General features: G+C 33.5%; 1 protein-coding gene across 2 annotated transcripts; it reads right to left on the bottom strand.

Moving 5' to 3' along the window:
- Nucleotides 1-180: 180 nt before the first annotated feature.
- Nucleotides 181-16598, bottom strand: LOC143146566 (alpha-tocopherol transfer protein). Of its 2 annotated transcripts, XM_076310968.1 has the most exons (8): nucleotides 16449-16598; nucleotides 16187-16391; nucleotides 11462-11717; nucleotides 7028-7119; nucleotides 5242-5487; nucleotides 4216-4410; nucleotides 2884-3055; nucleotides 181-674 (listed from the first exon to the last, which is right to left on the bottom strand). In XM_076310968.1, the coding sequence occupies exons 3-8, from the start codon at nucleotides 11661-11663 to the stop codon at nucleotides 634-636; spliced, it is 948 nt and encodes a 315-aa protein (XP_076167083.1). In that variant the 5' UTR covers nucleotides 11664-11717; nucleotides 16187-16391; nucleotides 16449-16598; the 3' UTR covers nucleotides 181-633. The 2 variants fall into 2 exon arrangements, with proteins under 2 accessions (XP_076167083.1, XP_076167084.1); XM_076310969.1 differs by having other exon boundaries at nucleotides 11462-11713; nucleotides 16187-16540.
- Between the last annotated feature and the right edge of the window lie 157 nt (nucleotides 16599-16755).

Raw genomic sequence — 16755 nt, 5'->3', positions numbered from 1 at the left:
TTTACTAGAATTTCCAACAATTCCAACAATTTCTACGTTGCCATTTTTTTTCTATTTTATTGGTCTTTTATCGTTTAAACTGTCGCATTATGTTACCGATAACGTAATCGTTCACCGTGTTTGTAGTATTCAACTACAATGTTAAACGCCTTCATTGAATGAATAACAATACTTATCAAATTCATTGGAAAACCGCCCCTTTATTACACATAATGTGACTTCCAAATCTCCTTCATCGATAACAAAAATAATTACATCTAATTACTTCTAATCTACCTCGTAACTATTTCGATTATAAACGCTCGAACTTTTCGTTTTACACTTTCACTGTAAGCTTCAAATCGTTAACTAAAAATCCTCTGTTTGTTATCTTGACAAAATAAAGCGTTACAACACGAACGTAAAATATCAAGGATCAACATAAATATATCATATTTCATCTCTTTTCTAGTTCGACACTGAATTGTAGACATTAATTTCGAATTCTTTTCTTGCTCCCGATGATCGAATTGTGGATTTTTCCCTTTCCGTTTTCCGCTTTTCTTTGCGTTGGAAACGTATACCACGTGATCTCGTTACCTTAACGAGGTTCGATGTTGATGATCATCAGGTTGTCAAGTACCTGCCAGTTTTTTATCGTTTCGCGTCGTTTGAGTACCCACACTTGTTGGAAGCTGCAAAGAAAAGTAAAACTGTGACCTCTTCTTAACACAATTTTATCAAAATTATATTCCACATACCATTGAATAAAAATTGAATGTTGAAAACAATACAAAATATTTTCGTTTCGATGAACGCAAAACAATAAGAGCAATTCCCCAAAATGAATTCCTTGCAAGGTCAGTGACTTCGCAATTCAAAAATTTTGTAACGGTTTACATAAAATTTAGTGTAATTCGAGATTCTGTTTATCAAGATATAAGCCGTTAAAATTGTCAGGTGTCACTCCTAGCGCGCGCTTTTTAAATTCCAATCGGCTGCAGTTGTGGATTAACACACTCGAAGACACCTTCGTGGATTTTAATATATTGTTGTTGTAATTTTAATAATTCTCCTCGTGCTAAAGTCACGTACACCTATGATTTTGAATATTTTCATTACGCAATTGCATAAAACGTTCTAACTTTCACCCGTAGTGGTAAAACACTCTTTGATACCATGAAATCTTAAATTAAGAAATACATACACTTTTTCACACGTATCCTTGAAGAATTATGTGCAAAGTAGAAAGCGGCACGATAATAATTCGTTCAATTTATTATACTGCCACGTTGTATTGTACACATATATAACGCGGAAATATTTCTCCGACATGTGAAAAAGAGTGTAGTTACTGTAAAATTACACGATAACAAAATATTCTTTCTACTATGAGCGAAAGTTAAATTATTTTATTGCACAATGCATAACTACAAACCATAAACTACAAAAAGTGCGTGGTTGAAGAATTCTACACGTGTATAATAAAATCGGTAAGAAAAAATACATTAAATATCGCGAGAGTGGGAACGTGCATCGATGCGTATTTCGCGGGCGTGTGTTCGCAGCTGCGCGCGCAGCCGACTGAGATTCAAAAAGCGCGCGCCAAAAATTGCGTTTACAAACTTCAACCGCTAATATCTCAAGAACAAAACCTCGGATTGCAAAATGACAAAGGACTTTTTGATTCGTTTTGATGAAAAGAATAGTTTTTTAAAAAGTCTCCTCGATTCTCATAAACACCGTGTACACATTCATACATATAATTTCCAATAAAAATAATCGTGACAAGAAACTCGATTATTTTCAAATCGACAAGACACAACATTTTTCTGAAAAAGGTTAACAATAATTTATCGGTTCTTGAAAGAAACTTCGAGCTTGTTCCTAACGTACGAATTTCCTCTCGACGATAATTAACCCCTCTGACGTAATTCGACGAAGTTTTACGAACCCAGAGGTCAGCACTTGTCATGGAAGAAAATTTATACGCAAAATGGTTGCGCAACGAAATGGTAATGGCACGTTTCAACGTAACAATGTCGTGTAATTACGCAAATTATGAATTTCTGACACGACGATCGTCTTCGTAGAGAATCGTTTATTGTACAGGGTTGAGCGAACCCTTTCAGGAAAATTGAACAATCGCGTGTCAGGACAAAGAATCCTCGTCAATATTAGAATTGTAATATATGAAATGGTCCTTTCGCTAATACACTCCTTAGAAGTGTATTATGGATATCTATACAAGTTGCTCAAATGTAAACGACGTTTGAGACAAATGGGGGTGAACGATAGGCTAACCTCCATCTTCGATACAAAGCTATCCATTATGTGTTTTAGTTTGTAGCTCCTACGACCTTGAAAATTATTGCGTATTAAAAATTACCCAAACCTGCTCTAACAAATACTATTTGTTTACTGCGGTATATCGAATACTTGAAAGTAATTTTTTATGTACTTCCTAAGGTTCCATTTACTTATTTATTAAACCCATAAAAATTATTCTCCACCGTCTGTACAAAATACAAAGATACAAAATGGCGAGTAACGACAAATATTGTAACTGTACGAAAGTACTAACATTTAACATGAATAAAACGTAGTATTTTTCAGAAGACAGTTTTGCAGCTTATGCAAAGGCAAATTTAATGATCGAAACGTTGTAACCTTGAAGTGACCTTCAATCTCCATTTCTGTTACCTTTTTCACAAAATCAGTAATTTGAGAGATACTTTAAACGACACTTGTCTCGTGACACTCTGATCTATTGCTTTCATCCTTGCAATCTTAAGGAATGTATTTATTCAAAATTCGAAACGTGTATAAATAATTCTAAAAATATCGTTTTCTGTGGAACACAAAATTTGCAAAGAAAGAAAGTGGAAGAAAAAAATAAATTACCATCGAAGTTTTTCTCGAACCAACAGAAGTACTCCCAAATACCTTCGCCGATCGGTGCATTTGGCATTTCCAATTCTCCACCGAGCTCAATGGGCAAGGGTTTCGTGCCCAGATGGGCGATCAATGCCTTTCTGTCCGTACCATGGAAGTGAATCCTCTTACGTGTCTTCTCCTGTAAGTTTAACAAATTTCAATGTTAACACCGACTCACCGGTAGAAAGGAATATTTCCATTCACAAGAATTTTTCTGGTTCATGTAACCAACACATGGAATAGTGATTAAGAGAACTAATTAGCGGCTTTGGATCGCTACTTTCACCTCACTTCGTGGTCAAAGACGTACCGCGCTAAGTATTGAATCATAGAAACAACCTGAATTATTTCACAACCGTTAGAATTCTCTTTAAAAAATTTTAGAAGAATTTAAGAGAATTCTAACGATTGTGAAATAATTCAGATTGCTTCTATGATTCAATAATGTGTGTGTGTGTGTGTGTGTGTGTGAACTCCCTTTAGATTCTACAGGAATCGCTAAGCTTCTGAAAGACTCCCTTAAATTGAACACTAAAAAGCTATAAATTTGGTTTCAATTCTTCAGAAATGAATAATGAAATATTTTTCGAATTTCAAACTTTCACAATTGAAAACGTTGGGATTGTGGAAGTGTCGAGGTAAAAATTTTTGAATTTCAAAATTTGACATTGAAAACGTTAGAACTGTGGAAGTTTCGAAGTAAAAATTTTCGAATTTCAAAATTTGACAATTGAAAACGTTAGGATTGTGGAAGTTTCGAAGTGAAAATTTTCGAATTTCAAAAATTTGACAATTGAAAACGTTAGAATTGTGGAAGTTCCGAAGTGAAAATTTTCGAATTTTAAAAATTTGACAATTGAAAATGTTAGAACTGCGGAAGTTTCGAAGTAAAAATATTCGAATTTCAAAATTTGACAATTGAAAACGTTAGAACTGTGGAAGTTTCGAAGTGAAAATTTTCGAATTTCAAAAATTTGACAATTGAAAACGTTAGAATTGTGGAAGTTCCGAAGTGAAAATTTTCGAATTTTAAAAATTTGACAATTGAAAATGTTAGAACTGTGGAAGTTTTGAAGTGGAAATTTTCAAATTTTAAAAATTTGACAATTGAAAACGTTAGAACTGTGGAAGTTTCGAAGTATAAATTTTCGAATTTCAAAATTTGACATTGAAAACGTTAGAACTGTGGAAGTTTCGAAGTATAAATTTTCGAATTTCAAAATTTGACAATTGAAAACGTTAGAACTGTGGAAGTTTTGAAGTAAAAATTTTCAAATTTCAAAAATTTGAAATGCTTACCAGAAGGAAAGGTTTGAATAGAGCGTAGACCATGTTGAATATGAAGGGTTGATTCACTATATGAATGCCCTTGAGACGACAGGGTAAACATCTCTGTACCCATTCTGTCAACATCGCGGCGAAACTCGGGGTGAAGTGAGTAACGTGGGTCAACGTGAAACCGTCCATGTTCAAAACTACATGCACACCGGCAATCTGAAACAGAGAATGCAATAAACATGTTGAACCACACTTACGTCCAATGAAATTCGTTTTTATTCATTTTGGTCCAAAGTTATTTTTCCTACAATTTCTTACTCTTAGACTAAATATACAAAACGTCCTATAATAAATGGTACAAGCGACTGAAAGAGATTCTGTGTTCAAAAATAAACCAAAAAGGTGGAACAACATTTTTATCCACGAGGCTTTGTTTTCGAGGAAATTAATCTTGAAACTTGTTTGGTGCACGCGCACGTCTTACTAAAATTCGATTTAACGAATCTGACTTACGTTTGTAGACAATTTTCGAAAATTATAATTTAGAAGCAGAAATATTAATTCTCTGCAATTAATTTTCCATGTGAACAAATAAGGAAAAATAGAAATTTATCAGTCAGCATGCCCCGCGTGTTTTCAAAATTAATTTTCTCGAAAAGGAAGCCTTGCACGAAAAAATTTTATACCACGTTTTATGTTTATTTTTACACATAGAATCCCTTTTCCATTGCACCAGTCATTTAAGAACACCCTATATATGCTTACTGGATATAAATGCAATAAATAATGGCACAGCGAGCAAGTTTCCCACAATTTTTTGATCCTTGTTTTTTCGGTACAACCGAATATTAGTATGAATCTTCGAACATTGTCCATTTTTTAAATATATTCAATTATGCTTATGAAAATCCAAAAACTTTAATCGAAGTAAATCACAGTTCCTTTAATACCATTGTTCGTATCCTTTAGTATCATTTATCACTGTACCATCACTGTGCAATTATTTTCTTGATAATAATTATTATTATCGAAGAAATAATGATGAACCTGTGTTTTCGGTTCGGATATGGCTGCATCCATCGATAACATAACCGATCGGAATATTTCGTCGAGGGAGATGAGCTTCGTGTTCCATTTCTTCCCAGTGTTGATCAGTAACACTCTGCAACCTTGTGCAGTGCGTTCGGGCAATGGTATCAAAATTTCCGAGCTAAGTGTCTTCTTCTCCAGAGTGGGCAACAAATTCTCGCAGTAACGTGGATGACTCAACCTGAATTTGTAGAACCTCTTCATCTGCCAAACACAAACGAGCAAGTATAAGAAACGAAATTTTATTATAAAATATAATTTTGTTAATTCTATTAATTCTATTAATTTTATTAATTCTATTAATTTTATTAATTTTATTAATTCTATTAATTTTATTAATTCTATTAATTTTATTAATTCTATTAATTTTATTAATTCTATTAATTTTATTAATTCTATTAATTCTATTAATTCTATTAATTCTATTAATTCTATTAATTCTATTAATTCTATTAATTCTATTAATTCTATTAATTCTATTAATTTTATTAATTCTATTAATTCTATTAATTCTATTAATTTTATTAATTCTATTAATTTTATTAATTCTATTAATTTTATTAATTCTATTAATTTTATTAATTTTATTAATTTCATTAATTTCATTAATTTTATTAATTGTATTAATTTTATTAAATAATTTTATTATATATATTATTGATGTCTCAACAAATGTAAAATTTAACACTTTTAGTTTCTATTCTAAAACTATCAAGAAAAATAAATAATAAAAAATTTATGTCGATGGTTACGTCACAACAATAATATCTCGTTATTGTTATATTTAAAGGCCTTAACGATACCTATTTTGAAATCATCGTTAGAATTAATATTATGATTAACGATGGTTTCAAAATTTACATATGTATGTCGTTAAGGTTTTCGCAACTATGTATTCAACCACTTTATATTCTTGCGTGTGACTCGTTCGTGACAATCATCACTAATCTGAGGATTTTATTCATTTATTATGTATGCTAATATGAGAAACATACGCAAAATGTATAAGAAATATTGTTCATAAAGTGATGTAAAAACATTAATGTACATTTTTGCATAGGTTTAACATACTTTTTAATGCTTGTACAAGCTGTAAATGCATCAAATCCGTAATCGTGACACATAATCAAAGAACATAAATTTTTAACGAGAGATTCTTAAAAACTTTGTTACCGTTAAAGCTCAAGTATGAAAAGAAACATTTCAAGATGATTTTGTCGTTGCATCGATAGTTTCCAATCTTATTAAAAAGTACAAAATTTTGTAAAGAAAGCCTCTGACCAAATTAAATACTTGGAAAACTCTTGCATTAATAAATGAATATTTATTATACTACATACTGTAAATAATGTGACATAAAACAAAACGTCTTGAAAATTCAAGTAACATATTTATATAATATTCTGAAACAAAAATTTCCTACAGAAACTTGTATATTTAACATAAAAGATCCTTCTACAGTTAAACAACTCCTACAATTGTTAAATAGCTACTGTACTTAAATAGCTAAATACAGAGATGTTTAATTTAAATTATTCGACGTCTTCTGCACTAAAAATTTCTATTCGCATCTTGAAAAATACTCTTTATTATCACAACAATAATCGAAGCCAAAGTGCCTAAATTGTTTCAATTGTTTAAAAATTTTGTGCAATTATTAAAATACACAACGAAAAAATCATTTTCTCGGTGAATTTTAACGATAATTTCCAAGTGACAAATTGCATAGAAAAAATTTATTTACCAGTTCGAAGGTACTTTTTGGATACCACTTGCAGGGTCGCATGAATTTTTGGAAAAATTCATCGCAGTCCGGAAGGATCAGGTCAGGCTCGCCTGAGAATGAAAAATTGGAAGGTCAGAGCATGTACGTCGTTTATTTGCATGAGAGGCAACCGACAAGAGACTGTATGTAATTTCGAGCAACAAGACAAGCGGTTTGATCGTAATGGCAAATTATTATATACGGCATGTAAATTATTGTGCGCTGCCGGTTGCGAACAGAAACGAAAAGACAGTTTCCGTTTTTGTTCGAATAAAAGGTGTACGAAACCAACGTGTAGCAACTTACACGTGACCTTTACTCGATTGTACGTTTAAACATTTATTTCGTTCGCTATGAAATATTCCACTGCACAGTTGAATTTATAATTTTGAATTCAACGAATAAACATTTGTTTACTTTTTATTCGGTGTTCGAAACTTTCGTCTAGAAATAAAAATGGTAAACTAGTTGGTAGAAAATAAATGTTTCTTGAATTGTCGAGTGTTCGATTTTTGTTAAGGACAATGTTAAATCTTAACATTGGAGAACTTTTGTGAGAAACAATGTTAAGTCTTAAATCTTGAAAGAGTCAAGACTTTCGTTTTATTTTTGATGAAAAAATAACTATCTATTAATTTAGAATAGATTAGATTAGATTATAGAATTTGAATTTCTCGATTCGAGAGAAATCGAATGCTTTATATTACCAAAAAAGGTAATATTCTTGCAAAATAATATTAAAGTCTGCAATTTCGATAGCTGATACTTGTTTGAGCAACAGAAGGGACTTCAACAAGTGAAACTTTCATTCTCAACCGGTTCTGAGCATAAAAGAGAATTCACATACCCTGTAGTCGCATCGAAACAGCACAGAATCATTAATCGAATCCCTTTCTCCATTTTGAATGCAGTAACCCTAATCGATCTACACAGTAACGTGATATACAGATCACTGAGCGAATATCTCGATCATTAAGGAAATGGAAGATCGATGAATATCAATATTCGTTCGTGAGAACGATAATACGGTATTTCCTCGATAATTGTCACAGTTTCTACCTCGTTATTTGCGCGTGGCTACTCCCACCGCGTAATTGCGTTCCAATCGCTCTCGTTGACTCATTCTTGGCTTGGATAATTTTTTAAATACCTATTCTCCCTCCCTAACTGTCGCAGAGTGATCTCAGAACTTGTCAAACTTGTGTCATTTATCGAGGTAACACTAATACATTTATTTGGTTCGGCTGTATAACAACTCTTTCGGTGCACCTCGCCTCTTTGCACTTTTGTTTCATCTGTTCTATTTAACTAATTTTGTTTTTCTTTTTTTTTTATCATTTATAGTCCGTATTCACAAATTGTCCATAAAAGATTACAGATTTAATTACTTTAATCTTTTTATTTAATCTGTTCGATAAACATACGATTATCTACTTTCTTTAGTCTGTCTGATAAGTACTTTATCGAAATTTTTCTATCTCATTGAACGTTAATGATTCTTGGTGAAATAATACGAAGTGAGAAACGCGATCACTCGATTACGAACTTGGATCGATAATAATTGTTATTATTACTTGGTTTGTTCTGACAATGTTAATTGGCACAAAATTATATTTTCAAAATATAATTATTATATTATTATTATTATTATTATTTTATTTCGTTTTCCAAAATGGAGAATATATAATTCAATAAAATGTTTGTACACTCTAAAAAAATCACCAAAAAAACCGAAATGACTTTCCGAACAATCCAATAAAATACAAACTTTTTCTTAAGAAGAACGTAAAACACTATTTTTTATCTCTTTGTCAGTTATTTTTTCATCAATTGTTATTAAAGTAACCGTAAGAAACATCGATTATTTTTGCTAGAAATTTCTTCCTGGTAAATTAACTTCTCGAAATTTGGATACTTGACTACGAATCATAGTATTATCTTATTGACAAGTGCATTACACTCGATAAATTCTCTATTTTGCCACTGCCAGTCCCTGATTAAATTTGAACGAAAATAACATCGACTGAAGTACTAAGCAAACAAAGATTCCAAATCGTGAAATATTCGTTCGGTATTTGCAGAAAGATTTCTTTACACTTCCATGACCTCGACCGCATTTAATGCGTTAATTAAACAATGAACGTAAACATGACCGAGAAAAAGTTTCTTCGTATCAATTTTAAAGACTGGAATAAAATTCATACAACAAACAAATAGAATTCGTGCAATTCAAAAATATGAAATTTCAACCACCTTAGACTTTTAAACTTTAATATTTCTAAGTATTAAAAATAAATATATTCGATAGTCACGTATTATGAAAATGCTCAACGACTTACATAATATGAACCAACATTTGTTCAAAATGAAAATAATTAAAAAATTGAACACAATTTCGTTTTGTCTACTTTTCGTATACTTCTGACGACACTTTTCTTTAATTAAAGAAATTTATCGATATAAAAAATCACGCGTTATAAAGATTAACGTACGAATTAAATTTGATTCGTTAATTGTGAAATATTTCATCGGATAATTCTATCGTTTATTCAAACCGCATAAAAAGCCCTTCTTTTATTAGATACTCGAAACTTTTTTTCCAGATAAAAAATTTTGATTATTTGCGATTGTAGGGTTAACAACACCGCCCGAACATATTTCCCTGGGAAAATATTTATAATTGACGTCGTCTCGGCGCCAATGAAAATTCCACCGGCGAGAATTACAAAAGCGGCGACGAACGCTGCCGGTTTCACGCGAAACAATAAATAAATCGATTTCCATTAAAGCGAGCGAACCGTTCCAGCCTTGCCTCGTCGCAACTGCCGCGTCAATTTAATTTACACTTACGTATCGACGAATTACATTTTAACTTTCCCCGGCGAATAATCATCCAATCAGTGGAATTATAAATTTCTTTCTTTCCTCGAAGTTTCCGCGTTCGTGTAAATTGCATTTCGATCGACCATTCACTGCCATTTAAATGTTCTGGACCGTTTATCAAACGAACGTAAACGTGGCTCGAAGAATAACATTCCGATCCACGAATCGAAAAATTCGCACATTAATCGAATCCAGTTACGAAGTTTGTCATCGGGTTCGATCTAATTCCATCAACGTGAAATAAAATATTTAGGTCTACTCTCAAGGGCATTATTACCATTTTCACGTCACGAATACCTTGGTATTCGACCAATGTGATATCAGAGTTTGGCTTCATTGATCGAGTCTAGTCCTTCGGTAACGATCCACCTGATTTTTATCTGTGCTAAAAAAAGTTACTCGGTCTACCTCTAAGGACCCCACTGTCACTCTTATCGAATAATTACTCATTCCTGTCGAGTGCTCGTACGAATGGAGTGCAATTTTAACGAATGGAGTACTCAACAATTGGAACTTCGTGCAACATTTTTTTTCCTGAGATCAGTAAATAGTAGAAAGATCTTCAGTGATTTATACGTTTGTTGAATGGGTGAACGATTTCTAAATTAAACAATTTCAGAAATCGAGATACGTAAGGAATAAAATGAAAAGGACTCCACTGTCACTTTTATCGAATAATTACCTTTTCTTGTCGAGTGCTCGTACGAATAATACATGGAGTACAATTTTAACGAATGGAGTACTCAACAATTGGAACTTTGTGCAACATTTTTTTTCCTGAGATCAGTAAGTAGTAAGAAAGATCTTCAGAGTGATTTATACGTTTGTTGAATGGGTGAACGATTCCTAAATTAAACAATTTTAGAAATCGAGATACCTAAGAAACAAAATAAAAGTGACCTTGAAATCTCCAAAAGCCTTCTAATAACAAAAAGTAATACTGTCCTATTATAGTTTTTTATATACCATACAACTTTTCTCACCAAAGCTTCTCCATACCTTCAAATAACAAAAATATTCAAAATAATCAAAGTCACTGCCCTACCCTACATAGCAGAGAATATACAGTCCAAGGTTGCAATCCAAATATTATTTTAATTACTATTACACGAATCTACTATGATAATTAAAACTTTATTCTACTATTAATCCATTCAGTAGTGTCAACCTTAATGCATTCTCCTATTCGACTGTACATTCCAAGAACAAACAACTACCATTAGGCAAATATACAAATATAAATATTCCAAATATACACAACTCGTGTTGTTAACTTTGTAATAACGTAACATGACAAAATAAATACCAAGAGACATCGAAATCAAGGCACATCAACCGTTAACCGATCGTACAAGAACGATGAGAGCAAGCTCCGGGTCAAAAACGACCCCGAAGAAGGTAACAGGATTAAGAAGATCGACCGAGCGGAATTTTCAAGCGGGTATCGGTACACGCGGTCACTGGCAGCGTCTTCTCGGTAGATCGTACCCCACCACCTTTCCCCAAGCGAGTTCCCTACAGGACAGTTACCTTTAACCAGCATCCTGATGTCCTTCAAGGCCTGCTGAACAACCTCAGGCGTCTCCCTCAGCTCCATTCTGGCCTTCTCTTTGTAGAACTCCTCCCCGTCATCGAACTCGACCGTCAACAGGAAGTTTTCTATCTTGAATCGCGGCAACTCGTTCAGTTTCGTGATCGGGCCATCGATGTCTCGGCCCTCGTGCCCCTCCATGGCGGAGGAACCGTTAGCAGAGTTACCCCTCTGTTTACCGGGATGGACCTCTATCTGTCGGACATACATCGTGAACTTTTCCTGCCTTAGTTAACGGATAGATATACACGGCTGGTCTGCTCCTTCATTTGTTCTAATGTCCTCCACCTCCTCCTCCCTCGCAGCCCTATTTGTTTAGTATGCTCCTGAATGGTCGAGTGTACGGTGTTGAGCTTGTGTGGTGGTGGTTCTTGTCGTGTGTCGTGTTGTTCTGCTCGATTAGCCAACTTGACTACAATGTACACACGTTCTCAAAGATTCCGATCGGGATCGAAGGTACGATTGACGGGACAGCATGATCGCTTCCGACGCGGTTTTAGTGTCGCGTGTTCGTCCAGATTCGATATTGTTTTGCGGTGATGCCGGTTCGCTCTATGCAACTGAAATCCAACAGAATTTACCCGCTCGGAATTTTATATTCTTGATTCGATTTTCGTGAAATATTTCGATCGGATTCTTTTGCGCGCGAAATTTTGAATTTTCTTCATTCGACTTTTGGGACAATTTTTAACTGAAATGTTTTGCGCGCGAAATTTTGAATTTTCTTGATTCGATTTTCGTGAAATATTTCGATCGGATTTTTTCGCGCGCGAAATTTTGAATTTTCTTGATTCGACTTTTGGGACAATTTTTAACTGAAATGTTTTGCGCGCGAAGTTTTGAATTTTCTTGATTCGACTTTTGGGACAATTTTTAACTGAAATGTTTCGCGCGCGAAATTTTGAATTTTCTTGATTCGATTTTCGTGAAATATTTCGATCGGATTTTTTCGCGCGCGAAATTTTGAATTTTCTTGATTCGACTTTTGGGACAATTTTTAACTGAAATGTTTTGCGCGCGAAATTTTGAATTTCGTTGATTCGATTTTTGTGAAATCTTTCGACTGAAATTTTTTAACGTAAAATTTTAAGTTTCTCAGTGAAAATAATATTTAAAGAAAATTACCGTACACTTCAAATGATAGTAAAATCGTGCACGATTATCGAACGCGTTTCCGATTTGTTTTATCAATGTTGACAAATTGAATTGAACAAAGTGCAGCACTGTGCAAAGTACATTCTCCGCGATATCTATTTATATTTCGTGTGTGCTCATCCTAATTTAGTAGTTCTTCGTTCGATAAGATAATTAAACACTGAACATTCAACTAACGATCGTTTACAAAGAATGATTCTGTACAAACCCAGCCGCGATGTCTCTACTTATAAATAATTTGTTACGTGTATCGAAGTTCCCGTCTTTGTTGAAATTTATCGTCTGCGATCAACGTTCTATCGTGTTTAAAAAATCACTCGAAGTCAATCGAATCGCTCATAAATTAACAAAGTATATATATAGAAATCAAATCGACGTTTTATTCGACTTGTTCGAGATACGAGATAAATAAATGAAACTTTGATTTGTTTGGTATTTTAACAATACAGAAATCTTTTCAAAATCTCCTTCAAACATAAATTTTTTTGTTAATCGAGGAGAAATAATGGACAAACAAATCACAGAGAGAAAGATATATCATAGAGTAATCAACTGTGACATAAATATATTTTAAGTAAATAAAACGTAATATTTCTTTATCCTCAAACAATATAAAAATTTCTAAACACTAAAAAATGTACGTTTTATTTATTTAAAATGTATTTGTGTCACACACGATCATTCTATTATATTTCTATCCAGACTCTTTCTTCTCTATTTCTCGAACATCGAAAAAATGTACAATTTATTTCAAATATATTTGAATGAGAGATTATTACTCAAAATATTTTAATGAGAGATTATTACTCAAAATATTCGAATGAGAAATTATTGCTCAAAATATTCGAATGATAGATTACTATTACTCAAAATACTTGAATGAGAGATTATTACTCAAAATATTCGAATGACAGATTACTATTACTCGAAATACTTGAATGAGAGATTATTACTCAAAATATTCGAATGATTATTTTACATTTCTATTTATTAAAAATATATTCGTATCACACATAATTATTCTATGATATTTATATCCATGATTTTTGATGATAAATATCATAGAATAATCGTCCGTGACGTAAACACATTTCAAATGAATAGCAATGTAAAATAATCGTTCAAACATTTTGAATAATAATCCCTCATTCAAATATTTTGAATAATAATCTCTCATTCAAATATTTTGAATAATCTCTCATTCAAATATTTTTTATTCACGATATACACGTCACACTATTGTGACTCAATGGCTGCTAACGCTACCAAAAAGGTCCGGTCTGTCGAAAATGTTGATCGCAGAGAAAGTTCGTTCACTCTGTTTCCATTTCCAGTCGCGAGTGCTGCGTCATCGTACCCTGACTTGTGGTAAATTAACGTTAGATTCGCATTTGACAACGCAACCGCATCTTTCATAACGCGACAGTGAAAGAGTTTGTTCCTTAAATAATGTTCGAGGCGACCGTTACCGCTTGAAATTAACTTTCGTGTAACTACTACCACTTATACAAAATACTGATTGAAGTACGAGCTGACGAAATACGAATTTCGCATAAATATTTTGTTACGGAACGTTCTATACGGAACCTCTCGCCGAAGCAACATTCTAATCCATTGAATCGACTCGAGATGGAAACGTAAACAGAATAGAAATTTGTAACGTTAGAGGAATTTTTAAGTAGTCGTTGCAAGAGCGATAAATGAAACGATATTTTTAGTATCTAAGCTCGATGTTTCGATCGATGATCGATTACGATCCTCTTCGGAACCAAATTGAACGTCAAGTGTGGGTGAAATTAATAATATTGTATTTTTTAAGGAACAGTTGTTCGTTGTAATGTTATAGAGGAGAAATGTATCGTGTATATGATAAGAAATGTTGTCGATGTATTGTGTATATAATGTAACAACAAAGACGATACTCGGAAGGATGTGAGTAAATTAAAAATATTTTTGAATACAGATATACGTGACGAGTTTCTTGGAATTGTTAAAAAATGAATGGTGCGGAAGGTAAAGTTTTGAAAAATCAGGGAAAATCCTGAAAAAAGTCTTCAAACTCTCGTAGGTTTAAAAATCTTCACCCGTTATACCGGTTACACATATTTATACATTCAAACGTTACTATATTTAATCTAATCTCTCGACAATGATATTGTTCTCGAAACGATATTATTCTATTTGCAGATGCAACCATGACTTACGTTTCAATTTCACTGAACCTGTATACTGTAATTTATTAAACATCGACGGACGATAATTTTTCGAATAAAATAAAAAGCTTCAGTACATAACAAAAAATAGTGATCGAACGAGTGTACTATTTAAATCGAAACTAATGTCCAAAAACTTTGCCACACAAGTAAACAATTCTCAACACCAACGATATCATCGATTAACAACGCTATCAACTCCCCAAATCGTACACTTAACAATTTACCAATATCGACGAAAGATGATCTCTCGAATAAAATAAAAAGATTCGACAAATAAAAAAGAACATAATCGAACAAATCTTGACCATAGTGATTATTTGCACACGATCATTCGAAAGAATTATGTACTATTTAATTCGAAAGAAATACCTAAACATTTTACAACACACCTATTATTTAATTTGAAATAAATGTCTGCAAACATCTTACAACACACGTATTATTTAAATCGAAAGAAATGTCTACAAACATTTTACAACACACGTATTATTTAATTCGAAAGAAATGTCTACAAACATCTTACAACATACGTATTATTTGAATCGAAAGAAATGTCTACAAACATCTTATAAAACACGTATTATCTAATTCGAAAGAAATGTCTACAAACATCTTATAAAACACGTATTATTTAAATGGAATGAAACGTCTATAAACATCTTACAACACACGTATTATCTAATTCGAAAGAAATGCCTACAAACATCTTATAAAACACGTAGAATTTAAATGGAATGAAATGTCTACAAACATCTTACAACACACGTATTATCTAATTCGAAAGAAATGCCTACAAACATCTTACAACACACGTATTATCTAATTCGAAAGAAATGTCTACAAACATCTTATAAAACACGTATTATTTAAATGGAATGAAACGTCTACAAACATCTTCCAACACACGTATTATCTAATTCGAAAGAAATGCCTACAAACATCTTCCAACACACGTATTATCCAATTCGAAAGAAATGGGTAAAAAATGAGCATACAGGTGGTTCTCGACACCAAAGATCATACCGTTAACACGACTACCAATACCGTATTTAATAATTAATAACTTGGAGGTTTCCAAGCGAGTTCCAACACCCCCCGAGAAACGACTTTTAAAACGTCCAAGAGTTTGAAGATTCCTCAAGGGTCTCGAGACACTCGGGAGTTTCAAGACTTCCCGAGACTCTCGAGAAACTCTTTCGCTCGCTCCCAGGGACTCGATCTACCTTCAAGCCCATCGCTGACTACGATTACGTAGGAAAAAATCTACAAAGATACAAAATCCATCCAACGTACCTGAGTCAACCAGGATCCTCGAGTTTGCTTCTTCTCCTGGCCACTTAACGGTACCGTTGGCTCCTACGGGGGATTATCGCGACACTCTTGGAGGATCTCTCGCCAGAATCAGCTGAGAGATTTATTTTCTTCTTGTGGACGTGGATGAGTGTCTCAATGTGTCCTGGACGTTACACTGGTGCGACTGTGTGTCATTTCACGGTCTCTGCGCGAGAAAAATTCTTGATCAACGAGGTGAACCTGGTATTGATCACGACGGTACCTCCGAGAGGGACGAGGGTCTAGTAAGAGAGTGTTGCGCGTCGTCAGGAGGATCCAGCGTGGTCGGGACACCGGTGAAGACTGCCTTGTGCGGAACTCGTCAGAAATCGGTTGGAAAGCGAGAGCAGCTCTCCCACCTTCGGCGTGTTCGTGACAGTGGGAGACGCAGAAGGTTATCCTTTGTTACGTCGTGGCGCAATTAAATTTCAAAGTGGACCCTCGTCGTGTCAAATGTCGAATATTATAGTCAGAAATTGACCTGTTGCTCTCTTTGCTTTACATTGCCACGTTTCGCTAGTCCCCGCACG

The sequence above is a fragment of the Ptiloglossa arizonensis genome, chromosome 5, assembly GCF_051014685.1.
Source record: "Ptiloglossa arizonensis isolate GNS036 chromosome 5, iyPtiAriz1_principal, whole genome shotgun sequence".
Classification (NCBI taxonomy): domain Eukaryota; kingdom Metazoa; phylum Arthropoda; class Insecta; order Hymenoptera; family Colletidae; genus Ptiloglossa; species Ptiloglossa arizonensis.
Note: the sequence above shows the minus strand (reverse complement) of the source record. Positions and strands in the feature narration are given on the sequence as shown.

Coding starts and splice junctions, on each gene's coding strand:
- LOC143146566 (XM_076310968.1), bottom strand. CDS start 11,663: ATGGAGGGGCACGAGGGCCGAGACATCGATGGCCCGATCACGAAACTG. Junction 7,120..11,461: donor CATCAGGATGCTGGTTAAAG/GTAACTGTCCTG, acceptor TTTCATTCTCAG/GCGAGCCTGACCTGATCCTT. Junction 675..2,883: donor GTTCGAGAAAAACTTCGATG/GTAATTTATTTT, acceptor TTTTCTTTGCAG/CTTCCAACAAGTGTGGGTAC.